Below are 20715 nucleotides of genomic sequence, written 5' to 3'. Positions count from 1 at the left end.
CAGAACAGATGTGTCCACTTACCAGTGAGGTCCATGGTGATTGGTCCTGGGGCACTCTCACACACCAGGGTAAGCCGGGTAACCGTGACATTGGGGGCTGTCGGGTCTGCAGGATTCAAAAGAGAACGTAAGCCTAGGGCAGAGACATGTGTGTGCAGTGTGTGTACATTTCAAGTCGGAGAGAGGGAACACAGGAAGAGTGGTATCTCTGTCTGGAGTGGCAATAGAAAGGCAAGTGGCAGGTTCCCCATGTTGGGCTCAATGGCCTTATAAATTAGAGCAGTGCTATTTCTGCTTCAGGCACTTGGAGGTCCACCTTAGTTGTCAACAGCAAACATTTCCTGGGTGGCTGTGGGCAAGTTCCTCTGCTAGATGGGCACTGTCCCTGTCTACCTTATTCTGTCGTTGTGTCTGTGGAAGAGATGGAGTATTAGGTAAGGAAGGAGTGAGAAAGAGAAAGAGGAGAAGGAGAGAAAATGTGAGAGATGGAGAGAATACAGTTCTAAGTGGTAGTCGGGGGTTCTTTCTAATTCCTCCGCATGTGTACTTTTTGCCTATTTCAATGCTGACTTGCACTTTATCTCCAAAAAAGACTTCATCCTACGGTCTTTAACTTTATGCAGCACATATAGACTGTGCCTCACTCGCTTAGCTCTGACAACACGTGGTCTCTTTCTTCTACACCTGCCCCCCATCCCGCTCCACACACACACACCTGCCACCACAGGGCCGTCCCCCAGGAGTGTTTTCTTGTACTTGATCAGACTTTCGTCATCTTTGTCCATCTCCTGTAGCTCTTTCAGGGACTTCTGGGGTGGAGGCTTGTAATTGAGCTTGCTGTCCAGCTCATCGACATCCTCTTCCAGGTGTGTTTCTGGGTCCTTTTCAGTCATTTTGATCTATTTCAGAGAGAGGGAGAGAGAATGATAGTCCATTAGCCAAAAGTCAATGGATATGAACAAGTTTGTGGGGCTGCCGGTAACACCATCCTTGCCCTCACGGACTTCTGTAATCATCAGTGATTTTCCAGGATATTTTTTCCTAATCTCATCTCATTATTTTTTTTATGCAATAAGCGGAGAATGCCTTTGGTCTTTTCTCTGACCTTCTTGAATTTCTCTGTACCATGGCAAATGTCTCCTATTCACCGAATAAAGCTGACCAGAGAGAAATAGCTGATTTGTGAATAATGTCCAAGTGAAACAACATAACACAAGCAGTCCCAAATAATGAGCAGAGAGCCCCAGTTCAAACAATTATAGGAATAACTGCGGTCCTCTTAAGCCAGCCACTCCTCTAGTGTCCAAGCTCTTAGCATCGTACAATCCCGGTTGTGATGGTTTCAAAACACAGGGGGTCAAAGAAACGGTTGGCTTCTTCCCAGTAATTGAATCTTTCCCTGAAATCCTGCGATACTTCAAAGGTAAGTCGTGCAACGTTGTAACACCTGCCCAAGTTGTCTGAATGGTTCCCATCCAGCACTGCTAATAACTCCCTGAGGGCAGCAAGTACCAGGTTCTGTGCTTCTCTTGAATCTCCCATGATAATCGAATAGTTTAAGCATTTTATAAACCCCCCTGGTTTGACTTATTTGGCTCTGTATCTAAAGATCTTCTGTTCTTTTGAAATGGCATAAAATAACAAAAGACGCTTTAAATTCCTCCAGAAAAAATGTGAAGGATTAGCATGTCTTTATTTTACCTTTACCTTCCATTGATCTCCCTTTTCTGGATCCCCTTCCCTTTTAGTGTCTTCCTCCTCTTGCCAGATGACTAGTGATGTTATTCTCTAAGGCCTCACCTCGGTATACCCAGGAGTCTGTCTTCTTCCCTCATCCTCTACATTTACTTGTTATGTGTTAAAATATGGAGGGGAGATTCTAATAAAATGATTCGCACTTAATTGTTAGTGACTGAATAATAGATTTAAAAAATTATTCGTTTTAAGCCGTGTATAGTCAGAGATTTTCAGAGCAGAAAGGAACCCTAGAGGTGAGATATTCCAACCTGTCATGTAATCATTGAGAAAATTGAAACTCAGAGGTTAAGAGAAATGCCCAAATTTCCATAGCTGGATGAACTTCAGTGTCCTTAAATAAATAGGAAGGAGTCTCAACTGGAAGAATTTCAGCCCGTGGCTGGCAGCAATGGAGCTATTTGGGGAAATATGGGAGGTATTTGGGCAAGCAGATAATTTCCTGATTTCCTGCAGTCCTCCCTCGAGAGTGTCCTCCCTGCCTGTGGTTAAAGACTACATTGTTCCTAGGTGGTACAACTCTAGACAATATCTAGCACATCTCATCCTGAGTGAGCCTGCAAACCTCTGTCAAGTTCCCCAGGGGCTGAAGCTATCTCTGGCCCAAATCAGCTGTGGTTTTGAGTTTCAATGTCTCCCTCACTGGCATCAGAAAGGAAAATAATTTGGAAGGGAAGCCAAACAAAAACAACTTTAACAGAAAAAGAAGGAAAAAACAGAGAATAAAAAGAAATGATATCCCTTGGCTCATCGATCCTCTTCTAACAAAATAAGAAGCCAAACACCATGAGCTTGATCAAGTCTGCAAACAGCATTGCAATGCCCAAGTCCACTTCCTGTGCAGGAAGGAAGCATGCAGGCTTGTTCCTATGGCAACTCTTTCCTCAGCTGAAGACTCAGCACCACTCATAGCTGAGCCTCTCGAGACAGCATAATAGATATCGTGACCAGCTCAACTCATATTCCAAATAACACTCAGGGAAAGTGAATGAACTGGTTGGAAAAATAATGAAGGATGCAGTGGTTGGAGATTGTAGGTTGTGGGTAGCTTGAGGACAATCATTAAGGGCCAGATGAAGAGCAACCCAGATGAGATTAATCAGAAGAGAGAGGTTCTCCTCTGGTGACACCCAGGAACCGGTGTGCCTGGGTGACTTGGTCAGTTAAGTGTCTGATTCTTGGTTTTGGCTCAGGTCATGATCTCATGGTCCTGGGATCGAGCCCTGCATCCGGCTCCACACTCAGTGCAGAGTCTCCATCTCCTTGTCTTTCTCCCTCCTCTTCTGTTCCTCCTCCCACTCTCTCTCTCTCAAATAAATAAATAAAATCTTAAAAAAACCAAAAACCATACATCAGGAAGCCTATCTACAGATAAGGATGTCTTGGCCCTCTTGGACAGAACTCTCTGGAATATATCGCTTGGTTCTAACAAGTCATCTGCTTGAAGTCTGACCATCAGAAGATAACACCACACCTACCCACTACCTAGCTCAAGGTGATTTCCATACCTGCAGGGAGTTGTTATTCTGCACCCTGAGATCTCAATTTTGAAAGGAGAATGAGAGAAAGAGAGAGAGAAAGGGAGAGAAAAAGACAAAGACATGATCTAGGACAGGATTCAATAACATCTGTGTGATCACTGGCAAGTCAATTTCTCAGTCATCTAGATCTTGATATTCTTATTAATAAATCTGAGACTAATCAGCTGTCATGCCCTGAGCAAACGGTTCACCCACTGTGGATCTTATTCTCCTTCTCTTGAGGTTTGGGGGGGTTGGAGCAGACCACCTCTAGGTGCTTTTCCTTTCTAAGTTCTCCATCTGTAGATTTGTCTTGCCCTGAGGTCGTGCGTCAGCTGAATTGCAGGCATTCGGTTACCTTATTTCACTTGTGTACAGAAGAGACGTATCCAATCTCTGTTTTATTATCTCAAATTTGTGTGAAGTCCCCAAAGAAACAGCCTTTTTAATTTCACAGTTCATCTCTGGGGAACCTCAGATTCTGCCAAAGCTTCAGCCATCATGGCTTATAGAGTTTGATAATGATTTCCCAAACTCTATGTGTGTACATATTTAACCGCACCTTATTAGTCCTCTCTCTTTATCCCCCCATTTTACAGTGGGATATGCCTGCGAAAGGGAGAACGGGCATTTTATGGAAATTCTACAGACTACCTTCGAGTATCATCTAAAGAACAACTGGCTTTATTATTGATGATGATAATTATAATAGTTACCATACATAATGCTCAATTCTGTTGCGAGGATTAGCTCATCAGTCCTCACTACAGCCTAGGGGCAGGCATGGTCATCGTTCTCTTCTATAGGTTAGGAAACTAAAGCTCAGACAAGTAGCTTGCCGAGGATGACCTATCGTGTAAGGGGCAGAATCACTGGGCCAGCTCGTCTGGCTCACAGGCACTATGCTCTGTTGCTCTACCTGTCTTTAGTAAGAAGTAAAAATGAAATTATAGAACCTATTAGTTATCTTGGAAATCTATCCGGAGGGTGCACAGGCAGCAGGAAATGTGCTGTTTGGCAAAACTCTGCCGGCTTTAGCGAGGCAGGGAAGTGTCACATAAAGAGGGTTTCAGGGCCACTCTGCCCCATGTCCCCTTGCACAAGTCCCTGACCCTTTCTGCGCTCCAGTTTTGTCCTCGGCAAAATGAAATCATTGCCTTAGAAGGACCTCTGAGGCCTCTTCCTAATTCAATGACTCGAACGCTCCTTAATTTAAAGAAGCCTCTGAAACAAGAAAAGAGGAAGTGGAGGTGGGGTTGGGGAAGACCCAGGCCATCTGTGTAGAACATTCTGGCTGGCCTTTTCTCACCTTCCTCTGCAGCTCACCCACTGTTCCACAAAAAGCAGAGTTGTTTCATTTGCTTGGAGGTCGTTTTGACGTTGGTTTTTTTACACAGTAAAAGTGAAATGGAGAACGAAGAATTACATGTTTAACAAGGTTAGTGTGCGCCCCATCAGGACCCAAAGCACATAGCGGTTTTGTGTGTGTGCATGTGTGTGTGTGTGTGCTTACTGCTCATTATCTTTATCTTCTGCTTCACAGATGCCTCCACAGATGACTTTTCACAGTGAGCCCCTCACACCCTCATGTTTGCTATGCAGCAAAGCAGTGTAAGCTTGGGGTATGCTGAGATAGAAACTTAATTCTCTCAGGCTCAATTAAAATGCCACATTAAATTAGAGCGGTCACTCATGGTGTGACTGCCATAGCACAAATTGGTGGTTTTGCTTGCAAATCCAGTGCATTGTCCGAGACACTGAAAGTGAAATACACTTAAGAATTTGCACCCATCTCAGGATAGAGCCCCCTTGTCTGGTTCATTGATGCAGTTCCAAAGCAGCAGGGGGCAAGGAAAGGTGAAACTCTTGAGTTCAGATGAAACAGATCACCTGGTTAATTCAAAGAAAGGTAATCTTTAAGGCCTACTAGGACCTGGACTTTGAGTTTGGTGGGCCAGAGATTCAAAATGTGGTTCTGCGTTGCCTTATTGCAGGACCTAACTAAGCAAATGATCAGCCTCGCTCAGCCCCAGATTTTCCACCAGTAGTGTGGAAATAATGCTCTTTCTTTATGGGGTTGAAGAGTTGGGGAAACACATGAAAAGCTCTCAGATGATCCTGGCCAATAGTAGGTGTTCAATAAACTACCCGGTCTCTTCCTCCAAACCCTGCCCTGCGGGGCTGTCTGTCATGAGGCACAGCCTCTGTGAAGTGAGGTAGCTGGCTGCTGAGGCACCAAACGCTTTCCCTCGTCTCTGCGGTGTTGACAATGTCCACTCCTTCCATCTTAAAAATAGATTTTGTTTCTTTAAGGAGTACGGAAGACACAAGAAGTTCTGGGAATTGCGAGAACTGTTTATTAACTGAATCAAGCTTAAAATGGGAATGTCACTATTATATTTCTTTAAAAACTTCCTCACGAACATTTTAATTTTAGATTCTATTTATTGCTCCCTTTCCTCATTGAAGCCAGAGTTCACTCTGCGAATGATGAGAAATGACAAAAGACAACAGGCACAATCAGTGGAGAGAATTCCCTTTGGCTCTGGAGCAAAATACTGTGGAGACTGAACTCATGTTCCAAAGTTGCCAGATCATGCCTTTAGATGCACAGGTCATGAATATGAGATAGAAGAGGTGGAGATGACAGAGGGACAGAGAAATATGGAAGCGCCAGAAGTAGGGGGATTTCCATCAGAGAAGCTGATGCAAGCATTAGCTTTCTCTGTCACCCTGTCACGTCCTCTCCCTGCTGACCAGGATACGTGGAGAGTTGGGTCATCCCTGAAGGACGGCCGACATGTCAGAGCCAGTCAAGGATTTGGGTCTGCTTTGCTGCCGGCCTGGTGACTGGGCTTATTTGGGGAATCCAAGTTGATCCCTCGGGACACCAGAAGCTGTCTTGGCTCTGGAGTCCTCTGTGGTTTCTCAGGCTTCCTTAGCAACATGGAAGGATTGGTGCCTCCTGGGCTCCTCAGGGCAGCTCTCCACCATCTTAGCTCTGTGAAGAACATCTGAAATTGCAAAGCTGGATGAGGAGAACCAACTCAGTGCCTGAGAGGACAGTGTCTTGTTAGATACAATAAATATTAAAATCAGTCCAGAGAAGGATACAGATGCCCAGAAGCAGAATTCTTTAACACTTGCCTGGGTGAGAGAAACCATACATTCTTTCTTCCCTGTGTAGTCACAGTATACTCTTCTAACCCAGATTCTTGTGCAAAAGGAGAGAGAACTCGGCGGGGCCATTCATCTCTGCTGAGTGGCTGCCCTGTGAAGTTACCACGCTCGGTATTTCCACAGGTATTTATTTTAAATAATCCTCGACGAAAACTGCATCAAGGAAGTCATTATTAAGCAAAACACTAGACTGCCATAACTCGGTACAGTCACAGAAGTTTTAAATTCAGCACGAAGAGAAGCAAAGACACGATCTGTAACCACGGGTGCTGAGAATATCAGCCCCTTTAAGAAAGATCAGGTGCCTTCGTACCAGCTCTGGCTGTGGACAACAGAGTGTGACACGGCCCAGAGCGATTTGGGAAGTGCTCACAGAAGTGATAAACATTGAAGTTGCAGGAACAACAGGAGAGCCGTCCCTGGGTATGCCAGTGTGGACTTTCATCCAGGGCCTCGGACAGCATAACACTGCCTACGGATAAGGACACCCAGATTGTGGGATTAGAGAAAATTTCCCCCACGGGACATTTCCTAAAATGTCCTTCTAAGGCATTGCAGCTGCTGGTTCTTTTTTTTTTTTTTTTTTTTTTTTGGTGACTTTGAAAGTTTCTACCACCAGGCTTCACCTATAGAAGGCACTCAACAGATGTTGGTTCTCTCTCCCTGTTGGCTTTGTTTCTAGTCCCTGGGGCTTCTCTCTTCCTGCTAGCAGAAATTTGTACTATATTTTGCTCCTATTAATTGGCCCAGGCCGATCTTCCTGTCACAATGGCTTTGCTGTGCTGAGCTTCCACTAACAACAGAACCTCAATGTTGCTCCCAGCCTACTTCCCTAGGGACAAATTCATGCTCTCCCAAGCAAGGAAGGACTAAATCCCCATCCCTGGAACATGCCGGTCGGCTTTGGTTCAGCTTTAACACAGTCATTCCACACATGCCGGGTCTGTGCATCCTGAATGGAGAAGGAACTCTTCTCTCAGAACTCTGCACATCTCACACAAGAGTAAGATGATCTTATTACTATGCTTGCATCATATCTGGATTTGGGAGGGATGTTTTCTTGTACACTTAGCAAAACAAAGCAATGGCAACGATCCGTGATGTCTCCCTGTGGCCAAACCTCCTGGGCAAGCACAGACCTCTTGCTTTCCCTTGCTTAATCATTCCTGCAGGGAGGCGCCAAGATGCTAATCCTGATTTCAGTGGCTCTCCATGTGAAAGGGGTGACTATGGGAAGGGCCTCTCAGGGAGAGCAGTCTGCCTTCCTGGACCTTGCATGGAAGAATAGCCAGGGCTTGATCAGACCCAGGCCACAAGTAACCCTAAGTCTAGAGTTTAATAACAGACTAGGTTTATAAAACATGCTGACTGGAGCATCCTCTAAAGGGAAGAATTTCAGATCATGCCTAAAGCACTTCTAAGGGTCACCAAATTCAGTCCTTGGCATTTTGAAGGCTTGCGAGGCAGGTATCCTAGCGGGGCTAATTGGATTTTTGTAGAACCTATCTCTTAATAAATTATTTGGTGCCTTCCCTGTTTGCTTTTAGTCCTCTCAGATGTAAAGAGCTATTTTTAGCAACAACAGCAATGATTTTTCTGCCCATCTGAATGCAGGAATTTTATATATATATACTTAAGATTTTTATTTATTTTTCAGAGAAAGAGAGACAGACAGAGAGAGAGAGAGAGCACAAGCAGGGAGATCAGCAGGCAGAGGGAGAAGCAGACTCCCCACTGAGCAAGGAGCCCAACGTGGGGCTCGATCCCAGGGCCCTGAGATCATGACCTGAGCCGAAGGCAGACACTTAATCGACTGAGCCACCCAGGCATTCCTGACTGCAGAAATTTAATAAGTGGTCTTTGCTAGTGGCAGAAATCGAACCCTCTGTGACCGATGAGTAAATAACAATATGTTCTACCACACCTTCCCCTCGATGGTTAAATCCCATAGTACTTGAAGGGAGGTTTTCATTATGCATTTCTCTTATACCACCAGAAAAATTCTTTAGGGGAAAACAGTTTGATGTTTGACAGCTTTGAGTCTTTATCTTTTTTCTTTTCTATCAGTCTCTTTACATCTACTTAAAAACAGGAAACCACATATCTCCACCCCAGCAGCAACCCCTCTTCTACTAGCATGTTCCACACCAGTTTGGGTCCACAGGCTTTTTGCTTCTAAACTTGGCTGGATGCCCACCTCTACCTTGTAGGAAACCCCTCTGGGCACTCCCCAGGAGTTACACTCATAGCCCTTTTCCCAGACACTCAGGATCTCATGGGCTGCAGGGCACACCCCACCCCTCCCTCCCTGAGCTCTCTCCCCTGAGTCATTGCTAAGATTCCCTGCTCTGACTTCCCCTTCTCTGCAAATGGTTGCTACTGCCTCCTTAGTACTTTCTTATCTGTTTCAAAGGTAATCTAAAAAAAAAAAAAAAAACTGGAGAGCGTCCTCGCCTAGTTGAGATATCGCCTACATTTCCCTGTGCCCACCTACAGCCTCCCCCGCCCCCAACCCCGGAGGCATTTCAACTTACATTCAGTGGCTCACGGCTCTCTGGGGTGCCTCTGTCTCTCACTCTGACTTCTGAGTACTGGCAGTTAGAACAGGAAGGAAGTTAGTGAGGAAAAAAAAATGTTTTAAACCTACTAGAAGAGGAAACCCTGGGCTGTCTCAAATCCTGTTCCTTTGCGCTGCATATCTCTTGATCAGTCAACTGAACAGTGTTCTTGTCAATTAATGGCACAGGTGGGAGCATGACTGCCCGTGTGAGTGTGAACACGGATGTGAACGAGTGTTCGTGCAAGAGCCTCGAGGCCATAGCCTTTGAGTGTTATGGATCACTGTGTGGGTGTGTGTAGAAAATCAAGCCCTTGCAGTGCATAAGCTTACTGAGGCAAGGAGCTGAAAGCCAGGAGCAATAAATTCGCATCAGCTTTACTTCGTATCACTGACTTCTGCTCCTCTGGGGTCTCTGCCAGCTTTCTTATCCGCCAGATACCTTGAAAGTTTGCTGGCCGCGAATGCAGAGTGCTAAGGAATTATAAATGTTAACTGTATATACTTGGCCCTAAACTTAAAAGATTTGCCCTCAAACAGGTTTTTGGAGTTTTGTTGGTTATAATTTCAAGCTGTAGCTTTGCACCGCAGCACAATCAAATGTCACTTGTTGTAGTTTTCGCTGATTGTTTTAATTAAAAAAAAAAATGAAGCACTGCTTTCGATTAAAGCTAGGAATGAGGATTATAAAATAGCGTGCAACGTTGTTAATTCACAGTCTTGTAACTCAGAGTTTGTGGTAATTTAACAAGTACTAAAGCGGACTTCTTCCCATATTTAAGGAAATGGTTTGTGAAGTAATTTAAATGGGAACAAATGGCAGGGGCCATATTTAAACCCTTTAAAGGAACAAACAGTTTTTAAGCAGTCAAGCCACATTGTTCCATACACTTCCATAGCTGCTGTCGATAAAAAATTCTTATTTATACTAACATTTCAATATTCAGCATTTACATTGTTTCAGTATGTGTAGAGCTGACTACTTAAGCAAATATACTTGGAGAAACTGACATTTGTTTTGCTGTCATTTAAACGTGCTGCATCTTGTTCCCCTTTTTGTAAACTGATGCCTCCAAATACATCTTATCTTTAGTCACTGAAGTAGTTGAGATGATGGTTATTTGGTGGGAGAAAAGAGATTAATCGAGGAAAATATAAAAAGGAAAACAGTATATAATTACAATTAGCAAAAGTTCTGAACACCAAATACAGACTTAGTCTGTAGATTTCAAAATGATATAGATAGAAGATAGCCCTTGAAAGCAACTGGCTGTATTATAAATCGAAGCAAATATTAACCCACATGGAAGAGAGTAAATTTTGTAGCTCAGTACTCGCAAGAGGGGACACATTTCTTCTCTCAGTAACATCTGTGGAGCGCCTTTATTTTTCCAGCTACTGTCCTAGGCCCCAGTGAAACAGCAGTAAACAACAGACAAACTCTCTGCTCTCTTGTGGAAATTATGTCCTGGACGGGGACAGACAATGAAAAAATAACATAGGTAAAAATAAATTACTTAGAACAAGGAGGATTTAAAAATTGGGAATGGTAGATTCAGAGTCCACATGCCACTCCCCATTTCTCATGCTATTAGGGAAAACCTCACTAGTCAAACAGGGCTTTTTTTTTTCCCCCTGTCAAGCCCAATGTGTCTCCACAATTTTTCTTTTTCTTTTTTTTTTTTTTTTCTCCACAATTTTTCTTAATGCATTGCATTGGGTATGGACTTTTTTTTTAAAGATTTTATTTATTTATTTGACAGAGACACAGCGAGAGAGGGAACACAAGCAGGGGGAGTGAGAGAGGGAGAAGCAGGCTTCCCGCGGAGCAGGGAGCCTGATGTGGGGCTCGATCCCAGGACCCAGGGATCATGACCTGAGCCGAAGGCAGACAGACGCTTAACCACTAGGCCACCCAGGAGCCCCTGGGTATGGACATTGGAAGGTAGGGGAGCCAGTTAAGTGTCTGTAACATCACTATGTATGTGGGTGCAGTGTGTGTGTATTTATTAGGGGAGGAGAGAGCATTAATAACTTTCAGCAAATTCTCAAAGGAGTCCATGACCTCAAAAGGGTTAAGAATTGCTCATTTAAAGCCTCTTCTTGATGACACAGCCATGGGAGGACACAGTCAGTTGGAGGACAAATGCCATGTTCTCCTAAAATACCTCCTGACATCACAGTCAGGGCAGGGATCTCACCAAAATTCCCATTTCTCATTTCTCCTCCATCACCATTCACTGTTCACCTGTATTTATCAGCTGGGAAAACAGACGAAGAGACTCTTTGGAGAGGCCTACAAGGGCAGACACTCTGCTTCTAGCCCATGCTGACAAAGATGTGTTATGCACCCAGACTCCCTTCCCCATTTCTAAGCTTCTTCAGATGTAGGACAATGCCTGTCATTGCAGTAAGGATGATCTTACTCCAAGGACTCTAGCCCTGTGTTGCCAAGTGAAGTCAACAGAACTTGGAAACCTGCATGAGAGTTTCCAGAACAAGGATCAAACCTTTGAAGTAGTTTCCAGCTTTTCTTTGTTGGTACAAGCACACAACTAAAAGGTAAATTCTAGACAGCTCTTCCATGGGGCAGCGCCTTCACCATAAACCTCAAAAAGTGACAAAAGACTGTGGCAGACTATTAGACTTCCCCTTTTGGCACAGATGTATTTCTTTGAGGCTACAAGTTGAGACAATAAACTCTCAGAGAAGACTTTCAATTCTGAAAGCTGTCCATTCTGAAATGTGTCCACGAGGCACCAATAGCCGGCTTGGGGGGGAGGCCTACAGTTAGACAGATGTCCTGGCTCTGTGTCTTCCTATCAGTGTATCCCCAGGCCATGGCTTCATTTCTCTGAGGCTCAGTTTGCCCATCTATAAAAGAGGAATGATATCAACCTTCAGCCTCGCTGGAAGGGTTGGAAATAATGTGTGAGAAAGCATCCAGCAGAGTGCTCAATACTCAATAAACGATCGAGGCTAAGAAAATCATCGCCATCATCAATTCCACAGGACATTTTGATGCTTATTATTGCAGACCACATATGAGATTGACTAGGAGAGAGTCATTTTCATCTAAGTGCTTACAATCAGCCCACACACATCTCAAATATATATATATATATATATATCTTATATATTACCTCCTCCTTTTTAAAAGATTTTATTTATTTATTTGACAGAGAGAGAGAGAGCGAGCAAGCACAAGCGGGGGGAGAGGCATGCAGAGGGAGAGGGAAAAGCAGGCTCCCTGTAGAGCAGGGACCCCGATACGGGGTTCGATCCCAGGATCCTGGGATCATGACCTGAGCCAAAGGCAGACGCTTAAACCACTGAGCCACCCAGGTGCCTACCTTCCTCTTTGAAGCTTTCCAGCATTGATCCAGGACAAGTGTGTTATATTTTTTTTCTGAACTAGATCGTGCACTGTTTATACAATATAATTTAGGACTTTAGTAGGCACTGTTTTGTGTTACATGATTATTTTCTCAATAGTAGAGTTATTTCTCCATCCAAATATAAAATGTGTGAGGAAAGGGCTGTGTCTTACATGCCTTGTATTCCCTGAAGCAGCTAGCACAATGCTTAACTGAATCATGCAAGAAATTGAGTAAAGTTCTTTAGTAGATAGGCATCTGTCTAAATTAGAAAGAAATGCCTACATTCTGCACCCCCACTCCATCTCTTTCCTCCGGTTAGTGTGTTGTCTTAGGGAAAAATGAATACGAATATGAGTATAATTGTGTGTCCGTAGGGGTCACTAAGACCAATTTCTCTGTTTCTTCCTTTCTTATATATGTGTATATATGACATATTGAACTACATTCTGAAGGGGTTCATAGCCTTGACATAAAGGTTCATTTCCAAGTTCAACAAGCCCTTAAGAATTCCCAGCTATATTCCAGGACCTGTGCACAAGGCCAGAGATAAGCCCACTTCTAAGGCACTGTCCTAGATCTCATGTTGCTACCAATGTAATGAGGAAGACAGAAAGAAACAAATTAAATTTTTTGTGTGTGCTTAAGAAATGTACAGGAGGTATTATGAGAGAAGTTAGTAAGGACATCAAGAAAGGCTTCTTGGAGGAAGTGATTACAGAGCTAAGTCTATAAAGGAGAGTAGACGTTGGCTACCTGACATGGGAAGGGTTGGAAATGGAGGAGAAGGCATTTGAGGAAAGGGAAACCATGAGCAAAGGCGTGGCATCCTAAAATGGTGTGGTATGTGCAGGGAATTATAAAGAAGCTGCTCAAGGTTGCTGGACTTCAAAGTGAACATTATATAAGGATAATAAATGTGCCTGGAGCGGGGCAAGCACAGGGTCCTCATCACAGCAGACCTCTCATGCTATGCTAATAAGGAACTTGGTCTTGATCCTGTCAGCGATGGAGAGCCATTGAAAGTAAAGGAGGCTCATGAACAGTTTTGTGTTTTACTCTACAGTTTACTCTGGTATCTGTGTTGGTGGGTTTTTTGGGAACAAAACCAGTTTGGAGACGGCGTAGGCCTGAACTAAAGCACTCGTGGGAGGGATAGACAGAGGTTAGCAGCTGAAGAAATACTTAGGTGAAGTTGGCATGACTTGGTGATTGGAGGGATGTGAAGGATGAAGGTGAGGAGGAGGTTTCTTGCAATGTTTCTTACAGGTTTCTTGCAAGAATGACAGGGTCCTTGGTGGTATCATCAATATAGAAAATACAAAAAAAAGAGATGTCTTGGGGGAAGTTATGGCTTGAGTTTGGACATGTTGAATTTGAAAACAACTGTGCCATTTCTAGGAGGTGATTTTTGACAGAAAGATATATAAGCCTGGATTTCAACTTTAAACTAATGATTTATACTTCATCAGGCTATAGATAATAATTTGAACCAGGTTACCAAAACTGTGGTCTGTGCATCTGCAGATGGGCATCACCCAGGAATTTGTTAGAAATGCAAATTATCAAGCCAACTCCAGACCCATGATATCAGAATCTCTAGGACTGGAGTCAGGAATCTGTTTTAAAACACTGCAGGTAAGTTGTGACATTTGAGAAACATTGGTTTAACCCGTATAAATGGATGAGACCACCCTGAGAGAGTATAAAAAGAGAACTTGGCCACATCTAGGAAAATCCTGTTTTACGCAAGCTCTACTTTCAATATATAACATGCTGACTACTTCTCATCTCCTCTGCTAGCAGCTTAACCCTACCATCACCATGCCTCTAGAGACTTTTATAACAGCTCCTTTGTATATTTTCCACTTCCATAATAGCCTCACGCTTTATTCTCCTCAGAGTAGTCAGAGTAAGAAGCACACTCATGACCAGATCATTCCTTCCATCTGAAACTTCTAAGGACCTTTTACCCATTTATAATAAAATGGAAGCATTTGCCATGGCCTGCAGGTGTTCTCATTGTGGTAGCCAACCTCCAAGATGGCCCCAGTGTGTGTCAGGCTTGGTCTGTGGGACCAATAGAGCATGGCAGAAGTGATGCTATGTCAGTTCTGAGGCTGTGTTATAAAAGACATCGTGCCTTCTCTCTTGATCTCTTGGATCAATTGTTCTGTGGAAAGCTAGGTGCCATGTCATAAGGACACTGAGGTGACATGTAAGCAACATTGGTCTACATGGTGAGAAATGAGGATTTCTGCTAACAGCCGTGTGAGTGAGTTATTTCCTACAGGAAATGAATCCTCCAGCTCCAGATGACTGTAGTCCCAGCAGCCTATCACCTCATGAAAGACGGAGCAGGAACCACACAGCTACACTACTCCTGAACAGACCCTCAGAAACCGTGGGATATAACAGATGTTCACTGTTAGGAGCTGCCAATTTCGAGGTAATTTTTATGTTATTCAATAACTGGTGCACTCATAATCTGGCCCCTTGCACCACTCCAGACTCCTCTCCCTACTCTTTTGTTCTCGCCATTCTAGTCCCCTGCTCCCCTGCTAATCCTTAGAGGAGAAGTAGGTTCCCATTTCAGGAGGTATTGTCTCTGCAGGAATGCTCTCCTCCCAAAGAGCCATACTTGATTCATTTCCTCATTGTGGTTTTAGTTTGTGTTTCCCTAATGGAGGATTATGGCGAAATCTATTTATGTGCTTATTGCCATCTGTATATTCTCTTTAGCGAAATGTTTATTTGTATTTTTGGTCCATTTTCTAATTGACATGTTTGCCTTTTGAGTATTGAGTTTTGAGAGTTCTTTGTATATTCTAGAGAGAAATCTCTTGTTGGGTGTGTAATTTGCAAATATTTGCTCCCCGCTTGTATTTGGTCTTTTTATGCTCTTAACAGGGTTTTACACAGAGCAAAAGTTTTAATTTTGATGAGGTCAAATATATCAAATTTCTCTGTTAAGAACTTTTGCTGGCAAGTCTAAGCAAGTCTCTTTGCTTAGTCCAAGGCCTTGAAGAGTTTCTCCTCTTTTTTTCCTAAATCTTTATAGATTTATGTTGTACATTTAAGTCTGTGATACACATTAAGCTAGTTTTCATACAAGCTGTGGCGGTTAGGTGTGGAATTTTAGGTGCATAAAGTGTGAGATTTAAGATTCACTTTTTTTTATTTTGTTTTTTTTTATGATGTCCATGGACAAAATGTCAATGCTCAGCACCATTTGTCCAGGCTTTAGATGTTCATTCTCCAGCACCTTTTGTTGAACAGGCTATCCCCCCTCCATTTAATTGCTTTTGCACCTTTGTCAAAAGTTAATTGGGCATATTTGTGCCAGTCTACACTTGGCTTCTTTACTTTGTTTCACTGATCCGTGTGTCTATCACTCTGTCCATACTGCACTGTCTTGACTACTGTTGCTATACAGTAAGCTTTAACATTAGGAAGAGTGATTCCTTCCCACCCTACTTTTCTCTTTTTCAAAATTTGTTTTGGATATGCATTTTAGAATAAACTTATCTATGTCTACAGAAAACCTTGCTGGAATTTTGATAGGAATTGCAGTAAACATCCATCAATTTAGTGAGAATTGATATCTTTATTATGTTGAGTCTTCTAATCCATAGCATGGTATGTTTTTTCAACTATTTAGGTCTGCTTTGATTTCTTTTAAATTAGATTTTGTAGGGCGCCTGGGTGGCTCAGTCAGTTAAATGTCTGCCTTTGGCTCAGGTCATGATCTCAGGGTCCTGGGATCGAGTCCCGCATCAGCCTCCTTGTTCAACGGGGAGCCTGCTTCTTCCTTTGCCTCCACTCCCCCTGCTCGTGCTTGCTCTCTCTCTCTCTTTTAAAATCTTTTTTAAAAATTAGACTTTTTAGTTTTTAACCATACAAATCTTGTGCATGCTTTGTCAGATTTACACCTAAGTATTTCATTTTCTTTAGAGCAATTATGAATGATGTTACTTTTTAAGTTTCAGTTTCCATTTATTCATTGTTATGTATAAATGCAATTGATTTTTCTGTATTAGTCTAATACACTTCAACCTTGCTGAACTCACTTATTAGTTATAGGATAGTTTTAAAATGCAGATTCCTTAGGATTTTTCTATGTAGACAATCATGCCATCTGTTAATAGAAACAGCTTCATTTCTTCATTTCCAAACTATATGCTTTCTATTTTTTTCATGCCTGATTGCATTGGCCAGAACTTTCAGTACCATGTTGAATAAGAGTGATGAGAGCACACATCCTTGACTTGTCCCTGATCTTAGAGAAAAAGCATTCAGTCTTTCACAATTAAGTATGAGGTTAACTGTCGGGTTTTGTTTGTTTGTTTGTTTGGCTGTTTTTTTGTGTGTTTTTTTGAAGATGCTCTTTATAAGTTCCCCTCCATTTCTAGTTTGCTGAGAGTTATCATAAATGGGCACTGGGTTTTGCCAAATGCATTTTCTGTGCATTTCTATGTCAACTGATATGATCGTATGATTTTTCTTTTTAGGCTGTTGATATAGTGCATTATGTTAATTGATTAGGCTTTAAATAGTCTTGCGTACATGGAATAAATCTCACTTGATCATGGTGTATTATTATTTTTATATATTCCTGTATTTGAGTTGCTAATATTTTGTTAAGGATTTTTACATCTAAACTTATGAGACAGATTGGTCAGTATTTTTCCTTTTTACTATCTTTGGTTTTAGTGTTAAAAATTTTTACGAGGGTAAAACTGGCCTAATGAAATGAGTTGAGAACTGTTCCCTCTTCTCTATTTTCTGAAAGGGAGTATTGTATTTTTAATTAATAAGTTATTTTTTTCAAGATTAACAATGTTGTTCTGGAAAATGCATAAATATCATGGGATAGTAGGAGAAGGAGGAGACAGCTTTGTACCTTCCTTCTTCACATTTAGGGTGTTCCTCTCTGGAGTCCGCTGTGTATTAATCAGAGTGGGAATCTCAGTCTAGGAGAATCCAAATGTAGAGGAAATGTGTCTTTGATGTGTGTCTTCCTACTCAAAGGTATTTTAAGAAACACTAAAGAAGGATTAGAGATTAGCACTTGTGTAAGGAGCTTATAGGACAGCTAAAATTTTAATTACTTTCTAATTACTTAGTACCTGCCCTTTAACTCTCTTTCTGTATGTGATTAATACTTTCCCATCTTTCAGCAAGTATCAAGAACCAAGAATTATAGAACTATGAAACATAATTTTTAAAAGGAGTTTTATGATATTTCGTTTTTAAATTTGCATACAGTAAAACTCATTCTCTGTGTGTTTTGACCAATGCATGGAGTTGTAGATCCACCACTACAATTAAGATACCAAATAATTTCATCACCCTTTAAAATCCTTTGCGTTGTCCCTTTACATGCAGTCGACTTCTCTCAACTCCTGGCCGCTACTGATTAGTTCTCCAACCTCATAGTTTTGTCTTTTGTGAATGTCATTAATGAAATCAGATACTATCAGAGCCTTTCAACTCTGGATTCTTTCACTGAGGAAAATGTGCTTCATATTCATTGATGTCATTACATATACCAATAATTCTTGTTCTTTTCCCAGCAAGGTTTCTGCTGGCTTTATTTCTTATGTCTTTGAAATCTTAGTGTGTCCAGCACAACCAAGGTTCATCCAGAGAAATGTCTTGGTCATCAATCACCTTGTTTAGAGCCATGTGACTCCATTACCTGGTTGATGAGATCAGAGATAGACAACTGATCAAAAGTCAGCCCTGATGAGGCTAGCCAATGACCAGTTAAGTAACCTGGTAGACTCGTTCTTTCTCACTGAGGCAGTGTGTACTTACTGCTGATGATGAGCCAGGCAACTCAAATCCTCTAAGACTCAGTGACAGCAGGAGTAGTAGAGGAACAGCTGGAAAGAACAGTCCCTTGGAACAGGGAATAATGGATACAGTCCCTGAAGATACAAACTGACCAGATTTTTAGAACGTCACAGTGTCTTGAACCATGTTTAAGTCTCCACAAGCCCTGCTGAATGTGGTTGAGTTTCCTGTCTTCCACACATCCCCTTGTATCCCACACTTTCTCTTTTTTTGTTTTTTCTTTCTAGATGTTCAAAAATTTCTTTTTTTCATTATCATTTCCTTTCTGTTTTAAGAACTTCCTTTGTCATTCTTTTAATGTAGGTCTTCTGGTGATAGATTGTCTTAGTCTTCCTTTATTAGGATGTCTTTATTTCCCTTCCTTCCTGAAGGATAAATTCACAGACAGAGGTGACAATTCTATTTTTATCAGGACTTGAAAAATGTTGTGTTACTTTCTTCTGGCCCTGTGGTTTCTGATGAGAAATCCTCCGTCATTCCATTTTTCTACCTCTAGGTAAGGTGGTATATGTATATATATATACATATATATATATATTTAAATTGATTTCAAAATTTGTTCTGTCTTTAGTTTTGTCATTTGATTATGATGTGCTTTGGCATAGATTTCTTTGGGTTTATCCCATTGGAGTTTGATAGCTTCTTGATTCCATAGGCTTATGTCTTTCATCAAATTTAGGAAATTTTCAGTCACTATTTTTTCAAGTACTTGTTTTAGCCTCATCCTTTTCTTCTCTCCTGGAACTCTGATGACATGAATGTTAGATCTTTTAATTTCTGAGGTCTCTGAGGTGGTGGTGGTGGTTGTTGTTGTTGTTCTTCTTCTTCTTCTTCTCTTCTCCCTCCTCCATCTCCTTCTTCTTTTCTATTTATTTTCTCTCTTTTGATCAGATGGGGTATTTCTGTTGTTCTAGTTTCAGGTTCACTGATTCTTTCTTTTGTCTTTTTTCTGTTGTCAAGCCCATCCATTGAATTTTTTATGCTGGTTATTGTATTTTTCAGTTCTAAAATTTTCATTTTATTCTTCTTTAGGGACCTTGTTATTGCTGAATAGTGGTTAAAATTCCCCACTTGGCCTCCTCTGACACCATTCTGGTAGGAAGGAAGAGGGTACCTCATTATCACTGGTTGGAGATGAAGGTCTAAGATCCCCATGTGACCTTCTCTGATACTACTCAGGTGGGGGTGGGGTAGGGCTACCTAATTATAGCTGGGCCAGGATGGAAATCTGGTTACTCAACTTGTGCTGATGGGGTTGATATTGGCCTCCCCCCACCCCCACCATGATGTTGGATTTGTTGATGTTGGATTTGTTTCCATGGCATAGGGTGATTTTTGTCTAATTATTTCTGCCTTACTAGATTACATCTTCTCTGGTCATTTGTCTAGAAAGAGTAGGCTTTTTGAGAGGATTTTTTTTTTTTTTTTTATCTGCTTCTGTTTGTGTTTCTGGGTTGCTGCCTCTCTTGCCTCTAGTTCAGGATATACAAAACTAACAGAGAACTCAAGGAATTTACTGCCACATTGTTCCTAGGGCACTAAATTCCCTATTTGGTCTCTCTTCTTCTCTTGACCTTTTAAAATACTCTTACGTTTGTTCTATATATAATATCTAGGAATTTTAGCTATACTTAGCAGAGGAATGGGGAGAAGTATATTTATTCCATCTTGGTCCAGAACTGGATGGAAAATAAGTTTTTAAGTCCTTAAAGATTTTTTATTTATTTATTTGACAGAGAGAGACACAGCGAGAGAGGGAACACAAGCAGGGGGAGTGGGAGAGGGAGAAGCAGGCTTCCCACAGAGCAGGGAGCCCGATGTGGGACTCGATCCCAGGACCCTGGGATCATGACCTGAGCCGAAGGCAGTCGCTTAACCAACTGAGCCACCCAGGCGCCCCGCAATTTAAGAATTTTCTACATAAATCCTTGAGAGCTAAATTAGATTCACTTTAGAAGAGTTTTTCAAACTATATACTTGGTCATACATCTCACTCCTCACATTCCATTCTTCTGGCTCTCCCTGGGAAGGAGAAGAGTCATGGTATAACACCCTCCCTCTTCCTCCAACACTGAGAATCACCGGTTACAAATCCTGTTACTGATCAATGTGGTTTATCTTTCTCAAATGTGTTGGGATGGAAAAAATTGAGAAGCTTGGCACATTATGTCATACGGCATGAGGAAACCGAGACTTGAAGAGGTGGCAATCTTGTCACATAGCAGAGATGTGGTGAAATCAAGCCTGCACATGGGTCTACAATAGTACTATGCAAATAAATCACGTTGATACCTTGTTAAAACACAGCTTCTGGTTTAGTAAGTCTGGAGCAGGGCCTGAGGTCCTGCATTTCTAACAAATGCTCAAGTGGTGCGGATGCTGTTACGCTTTGAGTAACAACACTCTAGAACATTCAGCTTATTGCTCTTTTTACTGTCTGTATGAGTTGCAGTTCTTCAACAACGAA

The 20715-nt window shown here is 42.0% G+C and overlaps 2 protein-coding genes across 8 annotated transcripts in view; one reads left to right on the top strand and one right to left on the bottom strand.

The window, feature by feature from the left end:
* Window positions 1–20715, bottom strand: part of ARHGDIB (Rho GDP dissociation inhibitor beta) — a 261787-nt gene that overhangs the window by 9049 nt on the left and 232023 nt on the right. For 2 of the 3 annotated variants that reach the window (XM_064591530.1, XM_064591531.1), the window contains 2 exons: window positions 716–899; window positions 23–106 (listed from right to left, as the gene is read on the bottom strand). In XM_064591530.1, the coding sequence (XP_064447600.1) occupies window positions 23–106; window positions 716–899 (268 nt within the window). Of the gene's footprint in view, window positions 1–22; window positions 107–715; window positions 900–8989; window positions 9127–20715 lie in introns of those variants that run through there. The other variant, XM_045873812.3, reaches the window with a different exon arrangement.
* PDE6H (phosphodiesterase 6H) overlaps window positions 1–20715 on the top strand; it is a 35768-nt gene that overhangs the window by 6205 nt on the left and 8848 nt on the right. The window contains exons 1-3 of one of the 5 annotated variants that reach the window (XM_054507167.1): window positions 7025–7458; window positions 13917–14027; window positions 14683–14838. In XM_054507167.1, the coding sequence (XP_054363142.1) occupies window positions 7390–7458; window positions 13917–14027; window positions 14683–14838 (336 nt within the window). In that variant the 5' untranslated portion in view covers window positions 7025–7389. Of the gene's footprint in view, window positions 1–7024; window positions 7459–9090; window positions 9202–13916; window positions 14839–20715 lie in introns of those variants that run through there. The other 4 variants (XM_064591533.1, XM_064591534.1, XM_045873814.2 and 1 more) reach the window with 4 other exon arrangements.

This window comes from Mirounga angustirostris, unplaced genomic scaffold (assembly GCF_029215605.1).
Source record: "Mirounga angustirostris isolate CCGP_5_RB_7025 unplaced genomic scaffold, mMirAng1.0.hap1 SCAF_5, whole genome shotgun sequence".
Lineage (NCBI taxonomy): Eukaryota > Metazoa > Chordata > Mammalia > Carnivora > Phocidae > Mirounga > Mirounga angustirostris.
The sequence above is the reverse complement of the archived record's forward strand: the minus strand, read 5'-3'. Positions and strand labels throughout refer to the sequence as shown.